General features: G+C 38.6%; 1 protein-coding gene across 1 annotated transcript; it reads right to left on the bottom strand.

Moving 5' to 3' along the window:
* Positions 1 to 14,375: 14,375 nt before the first annotated feature.
* Positions 14,376 to 22,429, bottom strand: LOC104588689 (farnesyl pyrophosphate synthase). Its single transcript, XM_010246724.3, has 12 exons — positions 22,177 to 22,429; positions 20,202 to 20,226; positions 19,907 to 20,022; positions 19,692 to 19,778; positions 19,476 to 19,592; positions 19,302 to 19,390; positions 18,303 to 18,354; positions 16,161 to 16,256; positions 16,006 to 16,050; positions 15,846 to 15,935; positions 15,689 to 15,760; positions 14,376 to 14,672 (listed from the first exon to the last, which is right to left on the bottom strand). The coding sequence occupies exons 1-12, from the start codon at positions 22,306 to 22,308 to the stop codon at positions 14,544 to 14,546; spliced, it is 1,050 nt and encodes a 349-aa protein (XP_010245026.1). The 5' UTR covers positions 22,309 to 22,429; the 3' UTR covers positions 14,376 to 14,543.
* Between the last annotated feature and the right edge of the window lie 944 nt (positions 22,430 to 23,373).

Here is a 23,373-nt window from a genome sequence, read left to right as displayed (position 1 = left end):
GGTACATGCAGTGTGGGTTTTCTTGAAACCCTGAACCGGACCAGAATTCCAGTATTGCCCTGGACCTTGGAGATAGATGAACAAAACTAGAATGTTACACCTGACCCCTAGACTCGATTATGATACTACACTAAGTGTCGGATTGGGCTGTCTTTGATATGTCAATCAGTGAGATCCTTAGAAGGGATCAAAACCTGGGTATGTTGGGACAGTCCGGGAATTCATCTGAGTGGGTGATCATAGTGACAGGATCAGCCCCTTTGTCAGATAAAGTGAATAATCGGGGATGCACTCTCTCTAATGGAAACCTAAACTGCCGGAAATTGATTTCAACCGTTGAAATTTATATAGAGATATACATACATACATATATATATATATATATATTATGGTTTCGAAATGTTTGCAAAAGATTTTAATTCCCGGGATCCATGTGAGTAGAGAGTGCAGCATTGTACCTTGCAGCTGAGGGAGAGGTCCTCTCTTGTCGGGCAGTGTTTGATCATTATGGGCTGAGAGGTTAAGTGTAAGACCATTGAGGGTAATACCTGATGGGCTAATCTCTTATTTGCCCACAGTCCTTGGGTTTTTGTAAGGTGGCTTGACCCAATGACCATTTAGTGTAAATGTTGGGCCCATTAAGAGCCCATGGTGATGGACTCAGGGGTTCACTGTTTCCTATAGTGAATTTTGCCAGGCCTTGTAACAGAGTCTGGGTTGAACCCATGTGGTTATGTGTAGATCAATGTTCGGGTCCCATGCCATACAAGGCCTTGCCGCCATACCAGTTCGATCTCCACCTGTGGGAGCGATCAAGAAGAGTTCTTGATATTACCTTTTGGCAGAAAAATTAATCTGAAGTTGTGCTCACTAGCCCTCCATTAGATTCTTGCTGAAGAATTCGGTTCTTGCTGAAGAACCATCCTGTTGATTCTGTTTCATCATGCACCGTGTCATTTTCGGTGGAAGCAGTCTTTGGATCTTTCCTTGGGTGTGAATACCTTCATTGGAGGTTATTACTATTTCGTATCAGGTATATCCCTCAACTCCCATATGGTTTCAGATCTGGTCTGGTTTAGGTTCAAGGTTAATCCTTGAAAATGCAGTTTTCTAAAATAGGAAATGTGATTCACACATGGGAGAGAGAAAAAATTTTGAAATTTCGTCCAACCTTCCTGTAGGGTTCGGCCATCCATATGATGGATCTCTCATCCCTTCAGTCGCCCTTTTTCCCAAGAAAATAATCAAAGCAATAGAGATAATCCAAAGATATTTTTGGTGGGGTAATAGAGTGGGCCAAGGAGGGTTCAGGTGGGTCTCGTGGGAAAATTTATGTTATTCAAAACCTTAAGGTGGGCTTGGGTTTCGTCACATGGCTTGGGTCAACAGGTCCTTCCTTAAGAAGTACCTTAAAGGGGGTTTATTGTTCCCCTTTAGAATAAAAAACTAAGCTTCCTACTTTTGGAAATCGGTCGAACCTATTCTGCAAGAACTATTTCAGGAAGTGGGCTATCTAGTAGTCCAAGATACACATTTCCTTCTAGCGTTTGTTCCTTGGGTAAGGTCTTCTTAGGGTTTCTTAGGTTTAGATCAACCTTTGGATCTTGTCACCCACCGGTTAAGAATTTTGGATCTGTTCAGGTTTGATGGCTCTTGGGATAGAGCAAAGCCTGAATCCTTCATTCAGGACTCACAGGTGGACCAAATATAAAGTACCCCAATTCAACCCTTGGGGCAAGGGCCCAACTAGGTTTGGACCAAAAGTAAAACAGGCCTTTTCTTTGCAAAGATAGCTTACCTGTCAAAAGGCCTAGTTAGGACAAACCTTGACCCTCACTTAGCCATGGGCCTGAAATGGGCTTGAAAGCTCAAGTTGGTTGGTCGTTTCAAATTGGCCTATAGAGGGCCTTAATGGATTTGTATCCAATAAAATCTAAACTAGGATTGGAGAGTGAGGAGGGGTTATGACCCTTATGTCATGTGTAAGTGGAGACGAGGGACCACCTCTTTCTCATTTGTCCACTGGCTAGGGCCATCTGGTTTGGCTCCCCCTAGAATCTACAACCCTCTCCCATCCGTCTTAAAGATTGGATCTTCTAGATAGTAGAAGAGGCCCCAAATAAACAACTTAAATTTGAAATCTTGTCTTGGATTGCAATTGGCATATATTTCCTCTGGCTGGTTAGAAATGAGGTAATCTTTAAAGAAGTAAATAGGGGAGTGTTCTAGGTTCTGAATAAAATCTCGTCTTCCTTTAATATGTTTATTGGCTCTGAGAGCATGGGAACGAGGTCTTCCTCAGAAGCTAGTCCCCAAAGGGTCCTCATCCCTAGGAGGCTACGAGCTGCCAAATGGTTCTATTTTGTGATGGAGGAACTATTAACCCTTGTTTGAGCAATTTTGATTTTGTTTGTATGCATCCTGATGGCTCTTTTGTAGGTACAGGGGGTGGTTCTTTTGAGTCTCAGGATATGGTGGAGGAAGTTGAGCTGATGGCTATTTACTAGGGATGGCAATTTTCCCCATCCCCGATGGGTACCCGAGCTTCCTGACCCGGCGGGGCCGGGTTTGGAGAGTGCTTTGGTGGGGTCGGGGTTGGGGATGGGCAAACATTGAATCCCCGATCGAGGATGGGAATGGGGGTGGGGAATGCAATCCCCGCCACGCCTCGGCCCCGATTAATATAATATGTATAATATATTATTTATATTATAATATTATTTGATTAACAAATAACAATTTCAACTAACAATTAGTTAAACATTACACAAATTACAAAAACTCAAAAAAGAGTAAAATAGTAAAAGACTAAAAAGACAAAAACTTAAAACTCTTGAGAGACTTCTATTACCACTCGACAGGCGAAGAAGAAAGAACTGATGCGGCGGTTGAAAGCCTGAAACTCAAAACTCTAGTATGGTAGTGCCCTACTCTTCAACTCTTCTTCTTCTTCCGTTGAGAGATTCTTCTACTACCATTCGATAGACAAAGAAGAAAGAACAGATGTGGCGGCTGAAAGCCTGAAACTCAAAACCCCGGTATGGTAATGCCCTACTCTTCTTTCATTGATCTGTTCTTCCTTCTTCGTCTCTCTCTCTCTCACTCTCTCTCTCTCTCTCTTAGGTGAGGCAATGCCCCAACTCAAAGCCCGTAATGGTCATCTCTCTCTCAATGCTTTTGATTTCTGATTTTTAAAATCTCAAACAGATTACAGATCTGAATCTACTTCAGTACAGATCTGAATCTACTCACAAATCGCAAGTCTAGAGTCTCCCTCTCAAATCGGGGATTTGGGTTTCTGACGGGGATGAATTCCCCGTCGGGATCGGGGATGGAGGGGAATTTCTTTCCCCGACAAGGATCGGGGACGAGAATGGGAGATGATTTGGGGGTCAGGGTCAAAGATGAGAAATGTAATCCCCGCCCTGAACCTGCTCCATTGCCATTCCTACTATTTACAATACTCATTCCAAGGCCAAGGATAAAGGTTGGAAAGGATAGTTGAGTGGTTTATTGATTACTGGTTATTAGTTAGGACTTAGATGTATCAGGGGTTTAGGACCCGATCTTTCAAAAACTCATCAAACTTAACTCGGAATGATGCATAGAGGTCTAATTTCAATCAGGATAGATCCAAAGCCGCACTTGGTTTGACCTTCCTTTTGTGTAGAACCAGTTCTGAGCCAGACCCCATAGCGTCTATAATGATAGATCTGAACCAACACAATTATCAATCGGGACTATTGGGTCTAACTTGATAACTTGTAATGATGGTATTACAAGGGTATTTGATTGGGGGTATTTTTGTAATATGCTAATTTTATAACCATATAATTATATGGTTGTGTAATCATTGCCCCGACTTTACTTGGTAACGATATCCAATAGTTTGCTTTTTTTTATAACGATATCCAATAGTTTGCTTTTTTTTAAAATGCAGTTGTACACGTCATGAGATTCCTTGTATTGATTCCCACCCATTAGAATTTTGTGGTTTTTTCTGAATTTTTAAAAATACAAAATTAAATATGGAATTATTTAAGCTCACCCACAACCACTTCAGCTAAGAAACTGAATATAACATGGACATCCTTCTAACACCAGTCCATGCATCACACATGTCTCTTCTAGTTATTTCTAATGCAAACATTTCTGTCATTGAACTGCGGCCATGCTCGATCAGTTTTTTTGCAATTAGTTAGTGTAGGAAGTGAGCTATGACAAGCCTTCTATTCTTTTTAGCAATGATAACTTCTTTTCTAGGGGTGAAAGGTATGGATAGCCATGAAAAATATTTGGTTGCAGCTACCATGCTATTGAAAGTACTAAGGAAGATGGTTCAAGAAATATTGACAAAATAAATTCAAGACTTTAGGGTTGGAAGGATAGCTTTCTGTCTTATGCCGGCAAGGCTGTTTTGATCCTCACACCTATTCTACCGTATGGCCACAAAGTTATTTTCTTATTCTCTCCATGATAAGACTTCATGGTAGATTAACTATTGAAGGGATGAGAGTTCCATCATATGGATGGCCAAACCCTGTAGGAAGGTTAGGCGAAATTTCAAAAATTTCTCTCTCACATGTGGTAATCATATTCCCTATTTTAGAAAACTACATTTTCAATGATCAATCTTGAAACCAAACTGAACCAAATATGAAACCAAAAGGTAGGAGAGGAATATACCTGATACGGAGTAACAGTAACTCCCAACGAAGGTGTACATGCCCAAAGAGAAAAACCAAAGACTGCTTCCACTAAGATGACACAGTGTGAGGTGGACCAGAATCAGTAAGATGACTCTTCAGCAACAACCAAATTCTTCAGCAAGAATATGATGGAGGGCTGGTGAACACGACTTTAGATTACCTTTTTTACCAAAAGGTAATATCAAGAACCTTTCTTGATCACTCTTACAGGTGGAGATCAAACTGACGGGGGGCAAGAGTAGGAAAGAACAGAAGACAGGAGCAGTCGAACTGTAGATTCTTCTCTCTTTGTAATCTGTGAACTGAGAATTGTGTATTGGAGGTTCTCCCTACTCCTTTATCTATATCCTTTAAAGAGAGCATCTCCTAATCCCATTAGGAGTTTTCTAATCCAAATCTTGTATTTGAATCTGGACTCTCTTTAAGAGATAAGGATAATCCCTTATCTTATTTACAGATAAAGATTAGCCTTCCTAATCAAGTTAGGAGTTTCCTGATCCAAATCTTTATTTGGATCTGAACTCTCTGAGTGGATTGGGATAATCCCTTATCTTATCTGCTGATCTAAATCCCAGAACCGCCCCCTTTTAATTAAATCTCATTAAGTCAGTTCGAATAGGGCTTTAGGCCCATTAAGTCTATGTGCTCACTTAACCTCCAAACTGCTACCTAGTTTTCTATCCTAGTATGGCATAGGACCCAAACATTGATCTACACATCAGCCACATGGGTTCAACCCAGCCTCTATTACAAGGCCTGGCCGAATTCACTGTAGGAAATAGTGAACCCCTGAGTACATCACCATGGGCTCTTAATAGTCTCACTATGGGCAGATGCAAGATTAGCCCATCAGGTATTACACTCAATAGTCTCACACTTAACCTCTCAGCCCTTAATGATCAAACCCTGCCCGACAAGAGAGGACCACTCCCTCGGCTACAAGGTATAGTGTTGCACTCTCTACTCACATGGATCCCGGGAATTAAAACCTTTTGCAAACATTTTGAAACCATAATATATATATGTATATCTCTATATAAATATATTTTTCAAAACAAATTTCAACGGTTGAAATCAAGTGCCGGTAGTTTAGGTTTTCATCAGAGAGAGTGCATCCCAGATCATTCACTTTGTCCAACAAAGGGGTTGATCCTGTCACTATGATCACACACTCGGATGAATTCTCGGATTGTCCCAACATACCCAAGTTTTGACCCCCTCTAAGGATCTCACTGATTGGCATATCAAAGACAGCCCAATCCGACACCTAGTGTAGTATCATAATCGAGTCTAGGGGTTAGGTGTAACATTCCAGTTTTGCCCATCTATCTCCAAGGTCCAAGGCAATATTGGAATTCTGCTCCGGTTCAGGGTTTCTAGAAAACCCACACTGCATGTACCTTAGGTCTCACCCTAGCAGTTGAGACAAGCCACCCCAACCAACTTGGCGGCATATCAGTGTCAGCCTTGGCAAGATAAATCTCCCTAGATCTATCCAACGGCTGTGAAGATTCTAAACTAACACAGAAACAAACCATAATAACATGAATCAAATATGTACTTTATTCATTTATATTAAATGTCATAATGTATATCATTCTGATTAGAGCTAAGGCCATACAATGCCTAACAACTCCCACATGCACATAGGTCCAATCTGGTATAAGCCGGAGTCCCATTCTTTCCACATGTTTCTCAAACACTTTCTGTGTCAGTGGATTAGTCAATGGATCTGCTACATTTTCCGTTGATGCTACCTTCTGAATTAGGACTCCCCTCTTCCAACTATCTCCCGCAGTACATGGTACTTCCTCTCGATGTGTTTCGACTTCGAGTGGGCTCTTGGCTCCTTAACCTGAGCAATAGCTCCAGTGTTGTCACACAACAATGTAATGGGTGATGTGCTGGATGAAACTACTCCCAGTTCTTGAATTAACTTTTTCATTCATACGACTTCTTTGGTAGCTTCACTTGCGACAATGCTTCGGTTGTGGAATCCGTCGTGGACCCCTATTTCCTACTTTCCCAACAAACAGCATACGATCCTATCGTGAAGATATAACTAGATGTAGACTTTCTATCATCTGGATCTGACTGGAAATCGGCATCTGTATGCCCTTGGATCTGTAGTGAACTACCATTGAATACCAAACAAAACTCTTTTGTCCTTCGAAGGTACTTTAGTATGTTTTTCACAACGGTCCAATGCTCCTGCCTTGGGTTAGATTGGTATCTGCTTACCACAATCACTGTCTGAGAAATGTCAGGATGAGTGCATAGCATGGCATACATGATGCTCCCTACGGCTGAGGCATAGGGAACCTCTTTCATGCCCTCAATCTCTTCAGGAGTCTTGGGAGACATGCCCCTTGAGAGAGTGACTTCGTGCCTGAAAGGAACACTTCCTTTCTTGGAGTTCTTCATTCTGTATCTCTTGACTATTTTGTCAATGTAAGCAGACTGGGATTATCCTATTATCCTCTTCGATTTATCTCTATAGAGTCGAAGACCGAGTATATAGGAGGTTTCTCCAAGATCTTTCATGGAGAATTGCTGTGAAAGCCATACTTTTACCATAGTTAACATTCCTACATCATTCCCAATGAGTGTAATGTCATCTACATACAAAACCAAGAACGTAACCTTATCACCACTGGTTTTCCTATAGACACAGGGCTCATCCGGATTTTGCTCAAAGTCAAACTATTTGACGGTAAAGTCAAACCGGATGTTCTAACTCCTAGAAACTTGCTTAAGTCCATATATAGATCAGTTTAGTTTACATACCATGTGTTCCTGCCTCACAGCTATGAAACCTTGTGGTTGCTGCATATAGATATCTTCAGTAAGATCTCCATTCAGGAACGCAGTTTTGACATCCATTTGCCAAATCTCGTAATCATTGTACGTTGCTACAGCTAGTAGGATCCTAATAGATTTAAGCATGGCCACGGGTGAAAAGGTTTCCTCATAATCGATTCCTTTTTTCTGAATGTACCCTTTCACCACAAGACGAGCCTTGTAGGTTTCAACCTTACCATCGAGGCCCTTCTTCCTCTTATAGATCCATTTGCAACCAATTGCTTTTACCCCAGGGGGCGGATCTACCAGAGTCCAAACTCCATTGGTCTCCATTGAGTCCATCTCAACTCTCATGGCATCTATCCACTTCAAGGAATCTATGTTCAACATAGCTTCCGTATAAGTCACGGGATCCTCCTCACTGGTCGTGGCTTCCACTAAGTAACTTTTTTGGTCAGAACTGAAACGGACTGAGGCTTGGAAACCCGGGTAGATCTCCTAGGTTGGTTATTTTCTAGAGCTGGTGGGACATCTCCCACTATTCCTGGGCTCCTCATCAAGAACAATTTCCTGATGATGATTATCCAGGATGTACTCTTCTTCTAAGAAGTGGGCATTTCGATTGCAAAACACTTTCTGCTCTTTTGGATCATAGAATAAGTAACCCACAGAGCCTTTGGGGTAGCCTATGAATAGGCAACGACTGGTCTTGGATTCCAATTTGTCAGCACCGGTTCTTTTAACATGTGTCGGACAACTCCAAATCTTCAAGTGTCTCACACTTGGTTTCTTATTGGTCTAAAGCTCATAGGGAGTCTTCGGAATTGATTTGATTGAAACCTGGTTCAGCACGTATGTCGTAGTCTCTAATGTGTAACCCCAAAAGGATGTAAGTAACTCTGAGTGTACGACAAGTGATCGGACCATATCTAATAAAGTTTGGTTCCTCCTCTCTGGCACACCGTTTAGTTGTGGTGTAGCAGGAGGAGCTAGTTGTGATACTATCCCATTGTCCTTTAAGTAGTCTTTGAATTCGTCAGAGAGATACTCGCCACCTCGATCTGATCGAAGGGTCTTAATTTCTCTCCCTAACTGTTTCTCGACCTGTTGTCTGAATTCTTTGAACTTTTCAAAAGATTCAGACTTATGTCTCATTAGGTACACATAACCATACCGTGAGTAATTATTGTTAAAGTTTATGAAATAAACATGCTAGTTACGTGTCCTAACATTCAGGGGACCACATACATCAGTATGTATAAGGTCAAGTGTGTCTTTACATCTTTTAGGCTTACCGTTAAATGGCCGTTTCATCATTTTACCTTGAAGACAAGGTTCACAAGTTCGAAAATCTCCTACAATTAGAAAACCCAAAGGACCATCCTTTACCAACCTTGTGATACGATCTATATTAATGTGGCCAAGTCGGTAATGCCACAGGCACGTAGTATTCACTATATCATGGGTTCTCTTCTTAGGGATTATTTCCGACGTAGTTTCGGTAAGGTTCGTTTCTAGATAAGGATGGAGAACATAGAGACCATTTTCAAGTTCTCCGTATGCGAGGAATTTGTTATTACGTTTAATAGTAATGACATTACTGAATAAGATGGAATAACCATTCATGCACAATTTTGAGATAGGAATCAAATTTCTTCTTAAATTTGGTATGAAAAGACAATCTTTTAGTACAATGATTCCTTCTCTGAAAACTAATTGTATAGTTACTATGGTTGTAGCTGCAACAGTTATAGAAGTCCCCAAGTAGAGCGTCACTTCTCCGCCACTCAGTCTTCTACTTATCTTGAACCCCTGCAGTGAGTTACACCCATGAATTGAAGCCCCGGAGTCAATACACCAGGAAGCAGAAGTGACCAACAAATTGGTTTCTATGATAAAAGATTCGAATTACCTTTCTTCTTAGTCTCCAGATATTGAGGACAGTTCCTCTTCTAGTAGTCGGCCTGTTTGCAGAAGTGACAGGCATTCGATGCTTTATCCTTATTCTGCTTCTTAACTTTGCTACTTTTCTTCTGAGCCTTCTCTTTAGCCTTCCACTTTCTCTTGCCCGATTTGCCACCTTCAACAAGCATGGCTATCACTTTATCCTTCTTAGTCAGTCTTCAGCCCTCTACAACATATTGTTGAGTTCCTGATGGCTAAAATTTAGCTTATTCATGTTGTAGTTCATGGTAAACTAATAGAAGGAGGGAGGCAGGGAATTGAGGATAGCATCAATTTTAGTGTCATGGTCTAGCCCTGACCCGAGAGCCTTCAGTTTTATTAATATAACCCATCATCTTTAGACAATGGTCATGAACCTGTTGGTTCTTGGTCCTCTGTGTGGTCATAAACAACTTTAAGACCTTCTGACGAGTAGAATGGACCTACTCTTCATACATAGTCTTTAGACTATCCAATATGTCCTTGAACACTTCGATCTTATCGAATTGCCTCTGTATCGAATTATCTAAAGAGGCTATAATGTAACACCGGGCAAGAGAATTTTTCTCCTCCCATTCTTGATACTCTCTTCGTCTGGCCTCATAAGCCCTATCACCCGGACGATCCAGAGCAGGGTTTTTAGCAATTTTGTCCAATTTCTCGGACGTTAGGACGAGCATAAGGTTACGGAACCAGTTAGCATAATTTGGGCCCTTAAGCTTGTTGTTGTCCAACAGTTTAGCGAATTGACCGTTAGCCATTTCTAATAAAGGGTAAAACAAATATTAGTCCACAACCTTATTTGATTCATGTTATCTAGATAGATATGGCTTTTAATCTATGTTCCATTTCCATTTATTCATCTCTGAGATTTCCTTCCTATCTCAATGACGGAGACTGCAAATTATGTCTCTGGAAATGTGGGAAATCACATAAGGTGCATGGAGCCAACTGTTTCAGCTGCATAACCCCATCACCTTTCTATGAAGGATCATATCCACTCATCTTATGAGCTTTCCCTTTGGCCTCTGTCAGAAAAGGTTCATTGCCATTTTAGGTTAAACCTTTATGTCCAGTGAGTGCTCACCCATCATATTCGTGAATGCCAAGGTACCGTGAGAGAGTCTTTCATTTTATGATAGGCCCCTCCCACATCGGTCTATGACGCCCCTATCATCTTGTGAAATAATCCAACAGAGCCAGCAGCAAATGGATAACCCAATTTTATGGTGCGTTTCCTCATTACTAAAGAACTCATCTTCATGTTAATGATGGAAGGCCTTTAGAGAATTCATCATATGAATCTCCCTATCACATGCACTCATATTTCAGTGGAGGGAACGAAATATTACGCCTTAGTTTAATTTAGGTCAAACCAAAGTGGCTCCTACTAATTTTCATAAAGACAGATTTAGATGGGCCCTAAACGGCTAGGGTTTCGCACGGTTTCTCTTGGGGAGGAAGCTGGAGTGGGGCCCACCATGAAGGGAGATCATCTAATGATCTTAGGGACACCATGGCAAAGATGTGCATTCAGCCATGGTGTGCGCAAGAGCCACTATCGTATCAGCATGGGCCAAGTACTTATGGCCCATGAACGTTGCACATCACACATCCATACATTACATGCATGAAAATCATAATTGATCCAATCAATTTAATAACTGTAAAACCCATAATTAAAGCCCATAAAAATTCATAATATTACTAATTAATATTATCTAGGTATATGGGCTGAATTGCAAGTAGCAGTTTGGCCAATATAGCTTTTATGCTGAAATGGGTTAAAGTAGTTTTAATATATTAAAACGGGGTTTTACAGATGTGGGCTGAATTGCATCTTGCAATTAACCATCAACTCCTGGACCCATATGTAGAAAATTAGGGCTGAGAACAGCCCCATCGAACCACAGATTCGGTCTAACCAGTTTGGTCCAATCTGGTTCGAATGGGTCTAGGGTTTGATATTTAATTCAAGAAAATTGATTTGAAATTAAATAACTGAAACAAGACAATCAAGAATAAGTAGGAGGGCTGTTCGTAGGACTGCTACCCTACAAAACAGAGGTTAGTTCGCAGTATGCAGTTTCCAAAACTGCAAATCGCAGATGGTCGAACCCTAATCTACGAAATTCTCTTCCTCTACGCAATCTGCTTCAACTTCGAGTGGAATAAAATAGAAAAATCAATTTTCTATTAATATTACATCAGAATTAAATTCCTATACATTCTGTCTAAAAATTAAAAAGAAAAAATTAATTACAGACCAAGAATGAAAAGAGCAGCAGGTGCGCAGATTTCTTGCGCCATTAAAGAATTCGATCTCCATCGTACAAACAGCCCAAAAGTCAAGAAAAATATATAGAACAATTTTATAAATATTTAATTTCAGATCAATTGCCCAAAAACTGGGAACAAATTTCCCATAAAGCGCTAATCTGCGCAAATCGGGTAGAACGCCTTCTGCCCATTTGAGTAGATCCAGATCTGGTTAATTTTGGTTCAAGATTTGAACCTGACTCTGATACCATTGAAGGGATGAGAGATCCATCATATGGATGGCCAAACCCTGCAGGAAGGTTGGGCGAAATTTCAAGAATTTATCTCTCTCCCATGTGGGAATCACATTCCCTATTTTAGAAAACTGCATTTTCAGGGATCAATCTTGAAACAAAACCGGACCAAATCTGAAACCAAAAGGTAGGAGAGGGATACGCCTGATACGGAGTAACAATAACTCCCAACGAAGGTGTTCACGCCCAAAGAGAAAAACCAAAGACTGCTCCCACTGAAGATGACACAGTGTGAGGTGGAGCAGAATCAGCAAGATGGCTCTTCAGCAAGAACCAAGTTCTTCAGCAAGAATGTGATGGAGGGCTAGTGAGCACGACTTCATATTAGCTTTTCAACCAAAAGGTAATATCAAGAACCTTTCTTGATCACTCCTATAGGTGGAGATTGAACTGACAGGGGGGCAAGAGTAAGAAAGAGCAGAAGACAGGAGCAGTCGAACTGCAGATTCTTCTATCTTTGTAATCTGTGAACTGAGAATTGTGTATTGGAGGTTCTCCCTGCTCCTCTATTTATAGCCTTTAAAGAGAGCATCGGCTTATCAAATTTTTCTATTTGAAGTTCCATCTTCTTCAAAATCAGGCTGGCATTTGGTAATATTTGTTGGAAACAGTTTTGGCGAGTTAAGAATATCCCACCTAGATAGAGCATTATTTTTCTTTTGGAGATGTCTCTCACATGTTCTTCCAGCGGTTTCAGAGTTGACCAGACGCCATGCTTTAGGGTGGATGTGGATGAAACAGAGAAGATCATCTCTTCTTAGGATGCTCTGCCACCTGCCCTATTTGGTTCCCTTTCCACCTTTCATTCGGATTGGTTGCAATAGAGAGTGAGGATTAAAAGAATGGACGAATGAATGGGCCCATCGAGATGGCCTGTGGTGCTCAAATCGGCTTTCCTTGGTAGCTCAATGCTTTATTCTTTTGTGACATATTTAGAAAGCGAGACGTAAAAGTAAGGGAGGTTTGTCACTTTGAGATCGGATTCAGTCCTCACAAGACTGCTCACACCGTTCATACAGTCCCTTGCATCCTTGCATTGGGAATATCTCTTTACTTGCATGCTTGTTCTTCATGGGGACCATGGTCTTGTGAGGACCAAATTCGATATCTGTCGCTTTGACAGCCAATCAGTTCATGCTACTCATGCTTAGATCAGTGAGTTAGTGTAAGAAATCTCTGGAAAAGCAAACTTAAATCCTTTGGCCCATTCTACTACTAGAAAGTCTCAGCAGTGAAGAGAAATTATGATGGTGCTCTATATAATTTGCATGGTGGTATTGGAGTGATCATTAGGGACTCTTCTGGTTCCTTTTGTTATGGCCATGCCAAAAGCCCTTCACTGTTCTCCTGAAGAGATCGAAGCCCAAGCAAGCTGGAATTCAATTGGCTCTTCAAATGGGTGCCTCTAATGCTGAATTTGAAGAGGCTCCAGTACAGTTGCTAAAAGTCTGTTTGGGAAAAGTCTTGAACCTCCTTGGCGCATCAAATACTTGATAGCAGATAGCACATATGGCAGACTGCTTTTAAGGAGGTTCCCTCATTGCTCAGTTCATTGGATTGCCCCCAAGGCTACTCATAAAAATTGCTAAATGCGTCCTCTCTATTCCTTGTGTCCATACTTGGTCCATTGTACCTGATTTTTTATGTGAAACATTAGCAGTGGGTTATAAAGAACATGTTAATGAAAATTTTCCTTTTTCCACAGGGCTCTCTGCCTTATGGCTGGTTTCCTTCAAAAACAAAATTCTAACCCAATTATAATTGAGATACTAATGCAGACCCAGATTCTATACTGACAACCCTAATCAAAACTTAGTATACCTTGCCCAACCCATTGACAACCCTAACCAAAACTCTACATTTTATATGCCAAGTGTGAGACGGTTTGTCTTACCAATTACCATTCGACCCAAAGAAATTTTATTTCAGTTAAACTTGAAATTGGACCAGTGCGTCTGATGCTCTGATTCCGAATTAGGCTGCATTTGGCATTCCTTATTTTAAGGATTTTTCTCATTTTTTCAGTGTTCATAGAGGCATTTTAAGTGCAAAAGGGAGATAAGTCCTTAAAATAAGGAATGCCAAATGCAGTCTTAGAGACCATTTGGGAGGGTTTCTGTGTTGATTGAACTGCATTGACTGAACCATTTTGGAGAAGGTACCTGACATAACTTCACCTGAAAGTCAATTTTACAGTTTATAAAAAACCTATTTTTGACTTTCCGGGTTTTTACCAAACACGGCTTCATGACATTCCAGGTTCTTCAGCTCATGTAACACCAGAAGCCGCTGCATAAAAGCCTGGGGGAGGGGGAAGGGATAGACAAAGAACAAAACAACTTCGATGGAGAAAATCAGCAGAAGAGGCAATATATCAAGTGTTTGTAAATTGAACGAGAGAGACATCAATGTTTGCTTACGTGAGAAAATTGCAAACAAATTAGGAAAAGAAAGAATTAACATTTTATTCCATTTCCTTTTATCCTTTCCCTTTCCTCAATTGTTTCTCCAAGCCTTACTTCTGCCTCTTGTATATCTTCTCCAAGAAAGACTTCAACACAGCTTGCACTGCTTTGCTTGGATGAGCTTCAATGGAGGAGATTAACTTCTCGTAGCTCTTACTCTCATACTCAGCAAATACACCCTGCAATGTTACAAAGGGCCTTAAATCCATTCCATCCAAACATGTAACATATATACACGATAGGAAACATGGCAAGGCAGAAATTTAGTTCTTCTAAAGATTCCAAGATATTGCAAAATCAGAAAGAATTACAAGACTGATTATTACAACTAATTCAAGAGTGCCTTGTTATAAATTTCCTATGAGCATCCTAGTATCAAAATGCAGTCTCATGAGAGCCCAGATCTCCCGCAAGCAAAAAATCTGCACACATAGCATCCAGACACACACGTAGGGAATATCCGCCTACATGTTTGTTAAATTCATGGGGAGATTTTCCCAATGTGTGATTGGATTCTCATGCTTGCAGAGTGTGTGCAGGTTTTCTGCTTGCAGGAAATCCCATCGTGTCTCACAATGTAATACCATTTCTTCACCCAACCATTTTAGCTCTGCCCAATTTCATAAAGCTTTCACTCAAGTCTTTTTTTATCAAAGACCCTTATAATACGAGGCATCAACCTCTGCTAAAGGTCTGATTATGCGATTACCTCTTCTATGTCCAGAAAATAAATATTACAGTAGTAAGATACATTAATAATGATTGGGGTCCACACCATGAATTCTACATGTCATATCCTTCTATGTACTTGCAGCTACCATATGTTTTAAAGATAAAAAATGCTGATCCGTGGTTCCTTTAGCTGTAATTTGGGCTGTTTGGTTAGAAAGGAAATGCAAGATATTTCAGTCTAACACCCTGTTGAATGTGTAATTCCTCTTTCAAATTTATCAGGGTTTGGCTGAAAAGTAATAGCTTATTCGTGGGTAATTTCAGCCATTTGTTTTTGGCTGTGGACTACTTTTTGAGAATTCTTAGCCGCCCTGTGGCTTTTTGTACAGAATCTCGTTGTTAGTGAATGTTAAGTTTTATAAATTACAACAATATAACTGATACCAATTGGAATACTATATACAAAGAAAGCATGAATAACCCTTGGCGTGCGCACAGAGAGAGAGAGAAAGAGAGAGCAAACCTGAAGATTGAGAGCATTATAGAGTTCCTTTACTTTTGCAACCAAAATTGGATCTGGTTTTCCATAACACTCCTAAAATAAAATAACTACAAATAAGCAAATTCACTAGGGAAAATAAGAAATTTCAAAGCAATGGACATGAAAACTGTAATCTTACATGTAATAATTTCTTCTGTTCTTCGTTGGCAAGTTCAAGAGCTTTCACAACCAACCATGAGCACTTAAAATCCTCGATATCTGTTCCTATCTGATAATTAAGAAACCACAATGAGAAGTTGAGAACAAGTTGAGAAGTTGAGAACAAGTCAAAACCTTACCTTACCAATCACTTCAGGATCACCGAAACAATCCAAATAATCATCCTAAAAGAGAAAAAGAATGCGGAATATTCACATGAACACCAGAAAACCACATAGGCAAATAATGGAACTCAAGGGATATTAGGAATTTCAATAGTGCAAAAGACAATCACCTGTACTTGAAAGTAGGTTCCCATTTCAATAAGAATGTTCTTTACATCAATATGTTTGTCCAAATTCTCACCAGCCATAAGCAATGCACATGCGACCTATGAGATCAAGACATATATAAATAAGAATTGTCAGATTTATTATCTTGCTACCAAAAAGAATATTGATAATTATAATAAAAGTAGGATCTAGTGTTATTGATATAATTTATGAAGCATAAGAAGGCGTCTTTCTTAGAGTGACATATTCTGGTTCACTTTGGATAATTAAGGAAAAGGTAAGATGATATAAATGAATAATATAGTAATACGCAAGCCAAGGAATTAAAGAGCAAGGAAAGCATTTTGAACCACAAATAAATCAAGCAGAGACAACTCTGGCAGAGAGTTCCTGATTAAGATTACTGCAGATGATGAATACTCAAGTTGGAACCAATGGGAAATAATGGAAATAAGTTCTGCATAGTGGTTATTCTCTAGTACTGGAGATAGATCAATACTAGAGAATGACATGCCACATGTGGTTTGCAATTTACATAATTTTTTGTATATCAATTACTTTCTTAGATTGTTTTCTACAATTTGCAAGTGCCAGTACTCTGGCCTGGTAATGAGGAAGGAGGAAATGCTCCTCCCGTACATGCCTATAAGGATGGTTTAAGATCTCACACTAGCAGTTGGAGTTATCACTATGTCTTGATCATCCAACAATATTAGTCTGGATTTTGCAGACCAGTAATTGTTAGGTTCACTTGGAAGATAATCATGGGTAAAAAATCTTATCTGTGTGGTGTGCTCTTGACCATCCATCCACCAATTGCACCCATTTGGGCAATTTCCAAGTAGTAAAATAAAAAATCCAGACTAATATTGTTGGATGATCAAGGCATAGTGATAATGCCAACTGCTAGTGTGAGATCTTTAACCATCCTTACAGGCATGTATGGGAGGACCATTTCCTCCTTCCTCATTACCAGGCCGAAGTACTGGCACTTGCAAATCATAGAAAGCAATCTAAGAAAGTTATTGATGTACAAAAAATTATGTAAATTGCAAACCACATGTGGCAAGTCATTCTCTAGCAATAACAAAATCTACAGAGTTATTTCTTTTTAAGAATAAAATAGTATAAATAAGATTCTGAAGAAATATGTGCATTCAACTATATGGAAGTTGAGCGATTTGAAACTCTACATATTTCAAAGAGGCAGATTAATGTTCAAGTGGGCAGTCAAGCATAACAAGTCGATGGATCTTCTTGCAGGTTGGCAAACTTGTTGGATGATACCAAGAAAAAAAATGAAATGACCATACAGACAATTGAAAATAAGAAAAAAAAAAGAGGCAAAACAAAAGATTTTAAATCAAAGCAGTGAGCATCAAGCAAGCTTCCAAGACTAAAGCTTCTATATTCAAGTATTTCTAGGATATCATGAAATATGTGCAAGAAGAAGTTGGCATTCTTGGTGTGGACAGAAGTGATAAAGGATAGCCTAAGACCCTAAGCAGGAGATGGTTGGAGTTGGACTCGTTGTGGTATATTCTATGTTCAGCAACAGTGGAGAGAACAAATCGTCTTTTTTCCACTGAAATGTGTCAAATCAATTATGGGTGAAGTTTTCTTCCTTACCTGATATCTGAAAGGTTTGAGCAAAAGAGGAAAGTTGATATGGGAAATGATACCCCAGATGATTTTTTGGAGTATTTGGAGGGGAGATAAATACTTTTATTATTGAAAATAAGATATGCTCAACCGATATGCTAGTGAAGAAGGCACTGAGTACTCATTGTTGTTGGCTGTCAGATCACAAAGCATTTAAAGGAATCCCATACAAGTTATACAACTCTTTTATTTATTTATTTATTTTGATAGTCTGTTCATGAATTGTAATTCTTGGCATATACTACTATTTTATTGTACAGTGCATTGGTGTACATGGGTGCTGACCTTTTGTAATCACTGCTATATGATAATGAAACTCTACCTGTTTCAGAAAAGAAGTATAGGAAAACAAAAACAGATTTGTACTGGACTAGCATCACTGAGTAGTTCTTTAAGAAAACATTACGAAAGAGATGAATATTATCATTAAAACCTAAATATTGATGCATTAGAATAAAGATTTTTTTCCCATTTTCACTCACCGGAAGGTAAAATGAATAATAGGCAGTCTTGTACTGGACAATGCGATGGTGACTGCACGCATCCAAATCATAAAGTTAGCAAAGACCATCAGAATTTTGACATGATTAAAACCAAAACTTATCCATAGTGGAAGTTAATATTGAGAAACAATGGGAAGAGTTTTGGGACAGTACATGGGCAAAAAGAAAACATAATATTATCAAAGAAATAAAAGATATTTCTAGAGGCCTAGACATCATATATGCCAAGGCCAGCTAACCACATATAATTAGGTCAAGGCTTAGATGACAATGATGATTAGTCGTCCAAAGGCCAATGCAGTATGTTACTAGGACAAGTTAATGGAGACATTGGTTTGTCCATCAATGGCACAAAACTTCAGTTCATGCATTCTATATCATGGAATAAATTTATCTAGGCATTGATTGGTTACAATAGAGGTGTTTGTAGAAAAGAGTATATAGAACAAGTTTATGCATCACTGAAACCAAGCCGTAATCCTCTACCAAACACTTGTTAATTTCTGACATTGCTATATTAAGAAAAACGCAATATGGTATTTTCTACCAAGGGGAAATATTTAATTTCCTGCATTTCACACCATAAATGAGACTTACCAATTAATCAGTCAGAGATACCAGTCATGCAAACAAGTGTAGTAGAATGCATGTCAGAAATCCTCGTCTCTAAGGCTGTGTTTGGTTGCAGTGCGAAGAATTTGCACTGATGCAAAACTATAATAGTGCAAACAATTTGGCTGCAAGTTTTGATTTATTTTTGTTTCAAAATTTACCTTACTTTGTTTGCTTGCATTAAAAATGAAGTAAAATAAGACCTAAAGCAGAATAAAGTAAAACCTAAAACAAAATTAAACCAAAATTTGCATTTTTTTCATTTGCACTCCCATACATTTGTACTAGTGCAAATAAAATTGCACTGCAACCAAACACAGCATAAATAGTAAATACAGCTTAAGAAACATTTCTTTTCTCACTTACACTGGGATCGTGTACTTGGATAGATCTTTTTGTCCTTCATGTGTAGTAATCAAATCTATCATTTGTCCTGAGGCTGTCTGGAACTCCACCTGGTAAACAAAAGAGGAACCAGCTAGACTTTCAGTATTTGACTAAAATGAAAGAAATGAATTTCTCATGCATAAAGACAACAACCTCATTAAATAAATCTAGAAGATCCACGTAGTAAGGCTTTTCTCTGAAGTGTCTTCTGAGAATTCTAGAAATATGGTTACGAAGGATAATCCCATCATTCACAGCAATAATGCCAACCTATAACGAAAAAATTTACATTAGTAATGTTAAGTTGAATGACAAATAAAACCAAATGGACTAAAAGTACTGTAGAACATGCTCACTATAGCCACATACTTCGGGCATTCTGAACCAACAAGGTTGACCACGGCGTGTGTGAGAGTTGTCCATAATATCATCAAGAACAAGAAAATAAGCTTGAAACTGCATGTTTAGTTGTCAAGGAATCAATCTCATACACTAACAAATAAATGATAACAAAATTGGTACAACAATATTCTAGTAAGGAGTTCAGGGTGGTTAGAAGCCAAGGATTGTGCCCGGTGCCATACCCATTCAATGCACCAACCAAGTGCACATGCTAGAAAGATTTCATCTTCTGGAAGTTCTCTTCCTTCTTGCAGCAGCTTATAGCTATCAATCACAGAGAGACCTCGATTCAGCTTTCCTGCCAACAAACTATTAAGGTAAGAGTAGGCCATGTTACTATAGATAATACATTCCTATTTCAGTCAATTGCTTGTTGAATTTTTAAGTACAATATCATGAAATATCAGATTCTGTGTGTGTGTGTGTGTGTTTTATTGAAACAGAATATGATAGTAGTATAAATAGTCTGCTTCTTACCTCCAGGAACATTGTACTCCAGCATCTGCAATAGAAGGTACAAACAAACATGATTAGACTACGAACAAGCTAAACCCACCTCATAAAAAGCAGTAGAAAATACACAGAAAGTTTTCAAGTAACTCATTATCTAAGATATGCACAATGCATATTTATGCTTGAAAATGATACTTCTTTTTATTTTTTAATTTTTTTTATCAATAACAAAGGCAATTTCATTAACAAAGAACAATTAAGTTGAATGAAAAGGTGGGGAGAGATAAACTCTCTTAGCTCTCCCCAAGGAAGAATCAAGTTACAACATAGCCCAAAACAAATTGCTCCTTCCTACCCCTTGTTTAGCCAGTATGTCAGCAAATGCATTGGCTTCTCTTCTCATTGGCTTGAAAGTGATACTGACAATATTTATGTTATAAATTCCCCTGGCCTCTAGAAATTACCATTAAATTTTTCAGAATAAAAACTAACAATGAAAAATAAATAACATGAATAAAAAATTAATCATTTTGTGAAGAAGTATTCACATATTTCAATTACTTGAACATTTATTAGGACTTAATTTATTATTTCCATCCTTGTGTGAGATTTACAACCTGGCATTCTGGTACCAAAGCTTATCCGTGTATTATGAATTTAATGTGCGAATGGAAAAGAAGATCTAAAGTTGCAACCTGGCTAGCTAATATAAACATAATTTGACAATTTCTGTTTGTTTTATTATTCTGTTCACATTTCATTTTATTTTTTGGCAAAGGGGGAAGGGAGCATATACATATGCAAGTAGAATTAATGGTTCCACTTTGGCACTTTGACATCTGCAATCTTTATTTTTCTGGGGCGAGTCAAAACAAAAAGGTGCTTGAAAGGGATATTTTAGTTGAGAAAATTTACCAACTTCAACAGCATTGCGTTTACATGTTTGGTAACTGAAGTAGTAGTTAAATCTCCTAAGAGGTGGTTATATAGCAAGAACACAATCTCATGGAAATGGTCCAGGAGAGTCAAGATTCTACTTTTACAAGGATGGACAGCACCATAAGAAGTGATTTTTTGCAAGTTGAAGGAGCTAGAAGGGATAGGGGTAGACCAAAAAAGACATGGATAGAAGTAGTAAGAAATGATTTAAGATCCAATAATTTAACAATAGATATAGCATCAAACAGAACCAAAATGATAAAACAGGATTATGTATCCAACCCTATATAGTTGGGGTAAGGCTTAGATGATCACGATTTTACAAGGATGGGCAAAACATATGCACAAAGATGAAAAATCATCCGAATGCAATATCATTCCTATCGCTGTAAAGTGACAGAGAACCAGCAAAACCTCTGGCAACAATAGGTATCCAATTCCAGCTCAGTAACCTGCACATTCTACTCTAATTGCTTACACATGTAGCAAAGTCTTCCTTTTCAACTTTCTGACAAGGTAGGTAGTATCTTTATAAACCCATATCATTATATCTATCAAGCTAGATCATTTATTCATTCACTCCATTACTTCTCTCCTGTGCTACCATATGACCCCTTTATAGGATCTGACTTGTTAGGACTTAGATCTACTTTATAAAAGCAATTCCCTTTTTCCCCTCTCCTACTTCCCTCAAGCTCCTCATCTCCTTTTATTCAAGGATATCATGCTTAATCAAACGGATTTCCACTTAATTATCGTAGCTCTGCACCATGACTTGAGCAAACAAAGCAAAAAAAGAATCCCCCTTTTCAACCCTTTTTCCCCAAGAAGTAAAAGAAAACTAATGTATAGATAACAGAATAAAACAAAACAACAAAGATAATTCTACCAAGCACCCAGATTACTGGAACAATCAAACCAGAGCTTTTGCATCCAATTGAGTGATGTTAAGCATTCAAACACTAAACATTCAGTATTAGCAGGAACAAAGAAAAGAATAACAACAATTACGGATCTTTAGCAGTAACGAAGAAGAGGAGGAAGCGGAAGAGCGCGTTACCCTGTCGACCCATTGACGAGAATCATCGGTGAAGTCGAAAGCGGGGTCTTGGAGCAGCTCAGATTTCAGGGTAGAGTATACCCTGCGGAAGGTCGACTTCATATCGGTCGCTGCTCCGTTCAAAGCCGCCATGGTAGAGACTAGACAAGTAGCGCAATGCGGAGACGCAGGAGATGACCGGGAGAGATGATACAGAGGGTCACTTGTTCATGCCCATGTGAATATAAGCACTACAAAGAATCACAAAAGACAAGTAAAAGGATGTGACATCCATGAAAAAATAAAAGGAAGATGTTACTTGATAATTCCACAAAAGGAATAGTATGGTATGGTATATACCAACTTCGGAGAATTCTTCCATTCACATTCACAGCTGCACTTGTTTACATCACGACAATTAGAATTTAATTTTTTTTGTATGTAAATTTATATTTTATATTTTGGACAAAATTGTATATTAAACAGTGTTTTCATGAATTTCTTGAATAAAAAAATGGCCTGAATAGTACCTTTTTTGTAAAAAAATAATTTAATTGTGAAAATAATAAATCAAAGAAATGTAATTAGTTTTATACATACTATATGTAATTTTTTCTTTGGATAGTAATGAGCATTTAGCACTTGGGTTAGGTGGTCTCTGGTTAGAAGTGAGAAGTGGATTCAAACACTAAAATCAAAAGTTTTTTGTTCTAAAGTCACTAAAAGCAAAAGTTAAACGCAAGCTGAAATGTGGAAGAAAACCCAAGGGATGTTTGATTCCGTTGGAGTTTATTGAAAAAATGTCATAATGAGTAGTATAAGGGTGTTTGTGTTTATTGCGCAGTGTTTGGTTTTATTATTTATCAAATAAACACTAAGAAATTAAAATGTTTGGCTTTTTGTGCATGGGACATTTAGGGAAACATCAGATTTTTGTTTCTCTAACACTCCAGCATTTTTTTGAAACTAAATGCTGATGTGGCATGTTTTTATGAGTGTTAATCTTAGGTGAAAAGCAATAAATGTTTAAAGTGCCTATCTAAACAAAAAAAAAAAGTAAAAACCATTTAAAATAAAAAATATTTAAAGTAGGATAGTACATATAAATGCTTAAAATAATAAATGGCCTCTTTGTAAACCATGGTTTTTAAAAATGAACCGGTGATCAAACCGGTCAGGGGTCCGGTTACCGGTTCGAACGGTCCAACCGTTTGACCC

The sequence above is a fragment of the Nelumbo nucifera genome, chromosome 1, assembly GCF_055504915.1.
Source record: "Nelumbo nucifera cultivar China Antique chromosome 1, China Antique-T2T, whole genome shotgun sequence".
Lineage (NCBI taxonomy): Eukaryota > Viridiplantae > Streptophyta > Magnoliopsida > Proteales > Nelumbonaceae > Nelumbo > Nelumbo nucifera.
This window is presented reverse-complemented; position numbering and strand designations above follow the sequence as displayed.